Source organism: Lolium perenne, chromosome 4 (assembly GCF_019359855.2).
Source record: "Lolium perenne isolate Kyuss_39 chromosome 4, Kyuss_2.0, whole genome shotgun sequence".
Taxonomy (NCBI): domain Eukaryota; kingdom Viridiplantae; phylum Streptophyta; class Magnoliopsida; order Poales; family Poaceae; genus Lolium; species Lolium perenne.
In genome coordinates this window covers 255301319-255307869 of record NC_067247.2, presented here as the reverse complement: position 1 = coordinate 255307869, position 6551 = coordinate 255301319, and the positions used below count along the sequence as shown (strand labels likewise).

General features: G+C 51.1%; 1 protein-coding gene across 1 annotated transcript; it reads left to right on the top strand.

The window, feature by feature from the left end:
* The first annotated feature begins 244 nt into the window (after positions 1 to 244).
* LOC127332203 (uncharacterized) lies at positions 245 to 3522 on the top strand. The gene is made up of 2 exons (XM_051358476.2): positions 245 to 2503; positions 2679 to 3522. Exons 1-2 carry the CDS (start codon positions 434 to 436, stop codon positions 3153 to 3155), a joined length of 2547 nt encoding a protein of 848 aa, XP_051214436.1. The 5' UTR covers positions 245 to 433; the 3' UTR covers positions 3156 to 3522.
* Positions 3523 to 6551: the final 3029 nt, after the last annotated feature.

Below are 6551 nucleotides of genomic sequence, written 5' to 3'. Positions count from 1 at the left end.
AATGCTAGGCTGTATATTTTAACACAACATTCCTCGTAATAATCGGTGGAATAATCCTCGTTTGATTCTTCGCGTGACTCTCCCTTGATCCCCATATTTTGTTTGTTGTTCATATGGATGCATACAACTAAGTCTGAGATATTGTTGTTTCTTGTAGCAACAGCACAGCTTCGTGGAATGATATTCTCCTGACCATATCGCCGTCAATGTCAGCACGTCCCACACACCAATCACCAGCGTATTGTTGCGCCACCTCATGGCGCGCGCGTCCGAACACCAATCACCCTTCAAAATCCTTCACACGTTGACCGTTGACGCCACGAACTGTTCAATGTCGGCATGTAGAAACCTTCTCCAAAACCCGTGTTCGTGTACGCTTAAAATCCAGCACCATTGCTGAGAGTCGAGCCATTGCTGATAGTTCAGTTGCGCCATGAAGTCCGGGAAGGGCGCGGACGGCGGCGAGCCCAACGAAGACGGCGGCGAGATGATGTTAAAGACCCACAGCGCGCCGCCGACCCTCGAGATCGTCGAGCACCGCGTCGTCGGCGGTCTAGGCAGCGGAGGCGGCGGGTCGACATCCTTCAACCAGCCGTGGCGGGAGATGACTCCGGGGAGCGGCAGCGGCCATGGCGGCAGCTCGGGCAGGAGAGGCGGCCGGGAGCCGCCGGAGAAGCGGCTGACGCTCTTCGCGCTCCGGCTGGCCGTCCTCGAGAAGGCGGCTAGCGGGCTCGGGAAGCTAGACTTCGCGTGGGCCACCGTCGTGCTCCTCGGCGGCTTCGCCAGCGACCTCAAGATCACCGACTTCTGGTGCATCACCGTCATCCTCGTCGGCGAGGGCGCGCGCGTCTTCAGCCGCAGCCACGAGCTGGAGTGGCAGCACCACGCCACGCTCACCTCCACCGCCGGCAACGCGCTGCGCACCAGCTCCCGCTTCTTCCACCATGTCGCGCGCGCCATCTTCAAGCCGCGGACCACGGCCGCGTCGCTGGCGCGCGTCAGGGCGGTGCAGTTCCAGCGCCAGATCGTGGGCATGATGAAGCAGCGGACCTGGCACGCGCCCGATGTGCCGCTGCTCCCGTACACCGGCTGGGTCTTCGTCTCCAAGAAGATCAGCTGGCTGCTCAACTGGCTGCAGGTGCTCTCCGCCTTCGCCTGCGTCGCGCTCTCCGTCATGCGCCTCTGGAAGCATGACTTCGAAGACCAAGGCAAAGACAACATGCGGCCGGCGCTCCTGCTCTTCTACACCTTGGCCCTGCTCGAGGCGTCGCTCTTCCTGCTGGAGAAGGTGTACTGGTGGTGGAAGATGTCCGTCTGCAAGCTGCTCGACCAGGTCAGCGGCGAGTGCGAGCTCGGCCCCTACGGCCTCGTCTCTCTCAAGCGCTTCTTCTACGACGCCTACTCGCAGTGCATCGACGGAAGCATCTTCGACGGCATCAAGATGGACCTCGTCACCTTCGCCGAGGACCTCATCCTCTCCGACTTCCTCGACGAGCAGCTCATCGGCGTGCGCATCCTGCAGCAGCTCGCCACCAGCAAGGGCTCCGCGCGTGATACGCTGCGCAAGCTCGGCACCAACCCGCGCTCCATCGAGCGGGTCGTGGAGATGCTCAACTGGAGGCGGCCTGATGAGGAGGAGGTGCGCCAGTGCGCCGCAGAAGTCGTGTCCAAGCTCGCCGGCAAGCGCCAGAACGCGCTACGCGTGTCGGGCATCCCGGGCGCCATCGAGTCCATCATGTCCCTGCTCTACACCGGCCGCGGCGCGCCCACGTCCTCCACCATCACGACCAAGGGCGCGGCGGCCGCCGAGGCCGACCGGATGTACGACTACCTGCAGTTCAACCTCCTGGGCTTACGCATACTGAAGAAGCTCGCGAGGGACCACGACAACTGCGGAAAGATCGGCAACGCCCGCGGCCTCCTCGCCAAGATCGTCGAGTTCTCGCATGCGTCGCAGGCTCTGCTCCTCAACCCGAGCGCCACGGACTCTCAGGTACGCGCCGTGAAGCGCGCGCTCCAGGTGATCAAGATGCTAGTGTACACGACGGGGGCCACGGGCAAGACCCTCCGGCGTGACGTCGCCGAGAACGTGTTCACGGTGAGCAACCTCCGGGGAGTCCTGCAGCACGGCCACCAGCACATGGAGCTGCAGAAGCTGGCCATGGACATCCTCACGGGGATGGCAATGGACCAGAGGGCCAACGAGACCATCGCGGGTACCGGAGGGGTGGTCAAGCTGCTGCTGTCGATATTTTTCAACGCTCAGGAGCTCGAGCTCGGCCGCGAGGCCGGCGAGGCGCTGGCGATGCTGGCCTTGGAGAGCGAGACGAGCTGCTCGGCCATCCTCAAGGCTAGGTCCGACGTGATCGATCCGCTCGTGTCTGCGGTGGAGAGCCACGACGCTCGATGCCTGAACGCGATGAGGCTGCTCCGCAACCTGTGCGCTTACTCGGGAGAGGAGCATCGGACGCGCCTGAGTGCGGTCACCAAGGCCATGCCGGCGGTATGAAATCTTTTCTTTTACTTGGTCCTTTTAAATTTCCACCAAATCTTTGTCGCCATGGCGGAAACAATCTTGAACGAAAAGTTCCGATATCAGCACAAAATTCAGTAGAAAAGAAAGCCCTGCTTGCTGACATGACATATATATGAATGACGCAACTATCTTTGACATTCAGGTACTGAGAGCCACCATGACGGGACACAGCAAGATCCTGGAAGTTTCCGTCGGCCTGACGACGCAGATCTGCCAGTTCATGGACGGCGACAAGTTCGCCGCCGAGCTTCGAGGCGCCGGGCTGGACATGCGCGCCTACGTGCAGCGGCTGGCCGGCATCCTGCGGCAGTACAAGTACCCCGAGGTCACTGTGCCCCGGATGCGGCGCTTCGTGGTACAGCAGGTCATCTGCCTCATGAAGAGCTCGCCTCGACGAGGCGGCGGCGGCTTCGGGGAGCTGCTCCGGGACCGGGAGCTCGGGATGGAGCGCCTGCTCGAGGCCATCGCCGACACCACGTCGGAGGTCGAGTGCTACCACGTCTTCTCCGGCAGCGTCCCAATCAGCAGGCACCGGGAGAGCTTCTCCGCCATCGTCGAGACCGCGCTCCACCTAGTCGCTGCTGGTGGTGGAGGATCATCGGAAGGGAGCTTCGGCTGATGAGTCAAACGAAAAGATTTGCGATCACGCAATGCGATCCATCAGTAAATGAAGTTGAGCAGTCCTTTTTTGCTTGCATGGCAGAAATATGTTCTTTATCACAGAAGAATTGTCCCATCACCGTCAACATGATGGGGTACGAGAAGTACATAGAAAACGAGAGATTAGAGAGTTCAATTTGTATAGTTCAAAAAAATGCATAGTTTCAGGATGACATAGGATATGCCACAGGTGTCAATGTGATGGGGTACATCACTTTATCAGGAATTCACACGGGTATACCTTCGATCCATACTACTTGTCCTTGTGATACTTCTCATGCTGTTAACATCCTCCACTGTTTTCTTTCTCAAATTTGTATAGCTTCTTTTTTAAAAAATGCATAGGTTTCAGGATGATATAGGATAAGTCAAAGTTGTATATGTTCTTATGCACACATCGCTTTATTCGGAATTCATGTCGGTACATATCGTAATGGGAAGAAAACAAAACATGTACCCTCTCCTGTCTATAGCACACGCGGTTAACGCCGCCCACCCTGAACCCCCACCGTTCTTTTCTGAAACATCGTACTATGTGGTATTAAGGGGAGAACCCAACAAGTTCTGCAAAATTCTACAAATTAACTGGGTATATAGACTCATAGCATGCACCTAATAACTTTCCTTTACTCTCTTCGCTAGGGTTCTCTGGCTCCGGAGGCGATCTCTATTGCCGCCGTGAGATTGTTCAGCTTCGATCTCGTTTTAACTCGGATTCAATCTATACCACCTCAAATCTGTAACATCCCAAATTTCAAATCAATAAGAAAAGTGGTTTCCAATATTCAAAATTTAGAACTAACAAAAACTTTTATTTGAATATGGTGCTATGCATAATGTTCATGCATTACTATGTGACATTGTCATGATGATTGTTTGTGAGCTTATCAATGATGCTAAAACCCTAGAGTATGATCATTGGATCAAGAAGAGAGAAAGAAGAAAAATAGAAAAAAATACAAATCACCTCACATATGTGCTTATGGCCAATTTTGCCAAATCTTAACCTAGGCCAATTTGACTTGTGCCAATGGTTGGGTAATGTTACTAAACACTTAAGAAACACTTTGGAATCAAAGAAACTCAAATCAAATCAAAATAATGTTGTGATGCTAGAATAGCTTGTGTGAACCATTCGTGTGCTTCTTCTAGCCTTAAGATTTGTTTGGTGATTGTATACCTCGTATTCGTTTATAGACGCTAGTACCGAGGAATACCAGGAGGAGGAGGTCTACTTTGAAGAAGAAGAAGAAGAAGAGAACTTTGACCACTGTACCAATCAAGGCAAGCTATACTCTTGCAAGCTACCTTGTGCAAAGCTCTACAAGAGCAAGGCACCATTACATATTACTTTGTGTTTAATGATCCCAACCCAAGTTTTTACCTTACAAGTTTTTGACATTGGTTTATCAAAGTTTATTTTTGATTCACGATTCACTTGGTCTAGATATGGAGTAGTACAAGAGCATCACACTTAGCCTAGAGAGCTACAAGCTAGTTAGTACCCCTCATGACTAGTTGCTAGTGCTAAAACTAAAAGTGAGTACTCTAGATGGGAACAGATGAAAACCAATGACTTTGAAAACCTTGGAATGATGAGTCATTCTATTGAAAGATTTTTGAAGGTGAATATGACATGAATGACATGGTGACTTTGACAAAAACTGATGATTGGGTTCGGATGCGATACAATTCCAATTTTACAAGTACCCCCACAATACCTGATTATGGGTAGGGCTTAACTGGAAGTTTATGTATTTTAGTATGGGTTCCCTCTAAACAAGCGTCATAGGGGTGATGTCTACGCACGCTTCTATTCCTCTAGACAGTGTTTGGTCTCCAAGAGCAGAGGTTTGTAGAAGAGCAGCAAGTTTCCCTTAAGTGAATCACCCAAGGTTTATCGAACTCAGGGAGGTAGAGGTCAAAGATATCCCTCTCAAGCAACCCTGCAATTAAGATACAAGAAGTCTCTTGTGTCCCCAACACACCTAATACACTTGTCAGATGTATAGGTGCACTAGTTCGGCGAAGAGATAGTGAAATACAAGTAATATGGATGATTATAAGTAGCAATTGCAATCTGAAATAAAAATGGCAGCAAGCGAACATGTAGCAGAACTTGTTGGAAACGGTGTTTCAATGCTTAGAAACAAGGCATAGGGATCATACTTTCACTAGTGGACACTCTCAACAATGATCACATAATTGAATAAATAAATGCTACTCTCAAACACTCTCTTGTTGGATAACAAACACCATTCATTGTGTAGGGCTGCAAAAGCACACCTCAAGCCGGAGTAAACAAGCTCCACAACTCATAAAGGAATCACACACGATGCGCACACTGTCACCATCACACCGTGGAGAGTGACTCCGGAGTTCATATTAAAGTAACCTCTAGAGTGCATAATAGACAAGAGTAACATCTACATATTTAACTAGATTACAAAGATCATGATCACATAAAGATCACACCATGGGAGAGAGAGATGAACCACATAGCTACCGGTAGAGCCCTCAGCCTCGGGGGAGAACTACTCCCTCCTCATCATGGGAGGAAGCAACGACGATGAAGATGGCGATGGATTCCGGGGGCACTTCCCCATCCCGGCGGCGTGCCGGAACAGAGACTTCTGTCCCCCGAACTTGGCTTCGCGATGGCGGCGGCTACGTAACTTTTCGTGGAATATGACTGATGTCTTTAGGGTTTTCGCATCTGGGAGAATATATAGGCGGAAGGGCGGCCTCCGAGGGGCCCCAGGGTGCCCTCCCCACCTGGTGGCGCGGCAGAGGGGTGCGCCGTGCCCCCCTATGGTGTGGGGGGCCCTTGGCCCCCCTCTGGCCCTTCTCTGGCTCTCTGGGTCCGCCTTGGCAAAATATTGACTTCTGTCTTCGTGGGGTCCAATTCCGAGAATATTTCCTGTGTAGAATTTCTGAAACCAAAAACAGCAGAAAACAGGAACTGGCGCTTCGGCATCTTGTTAATAGGTTAGTCCCGGAAAATGCATAAAAATGATATAAAGTGTGAGCAAAACATGTAGGTATTGTCATAAAACTAGCATGGAACATAAGAAATTATAGATACGTTGGAGACGTATCAAGCATCTCCAAGCTTAGTTCCTAATCGCCCTCGAGTAGGTAAACGATAAAAAGAATAATTTCTGAAGTGACATGCTACCAACATAATCTTGATCAATACCATTGTAAAGCATATGAGATGAATGAAGTGACTCAAACCAATGGTCTATAGTTTGCTAACAAATAGATAATGACTACACAACTGAATCATATAGCAAAAACTTTTCATGAATAGTACTTTCAAGACAAGCATCAAAAAGTCTTGCATAAGAGTTAA

Excerpts from the sequence above, each read along its gene's own strand:
- LOC127332203 (XM_051358476.2), top strand. The coding sequence starts at position 434 with ATGAAGTCCGGGAAGGGCGCGGACGGCGGCGAGCCCAACGAAGACGGC. Across the intron at positions 2,504-2,678 it reads TCACCAAGGCCATGCCGGCG|GTACTGAGAGCCACCATGAC; the intron begins GTATGAAATCTT and ends TTTGACATTCAG.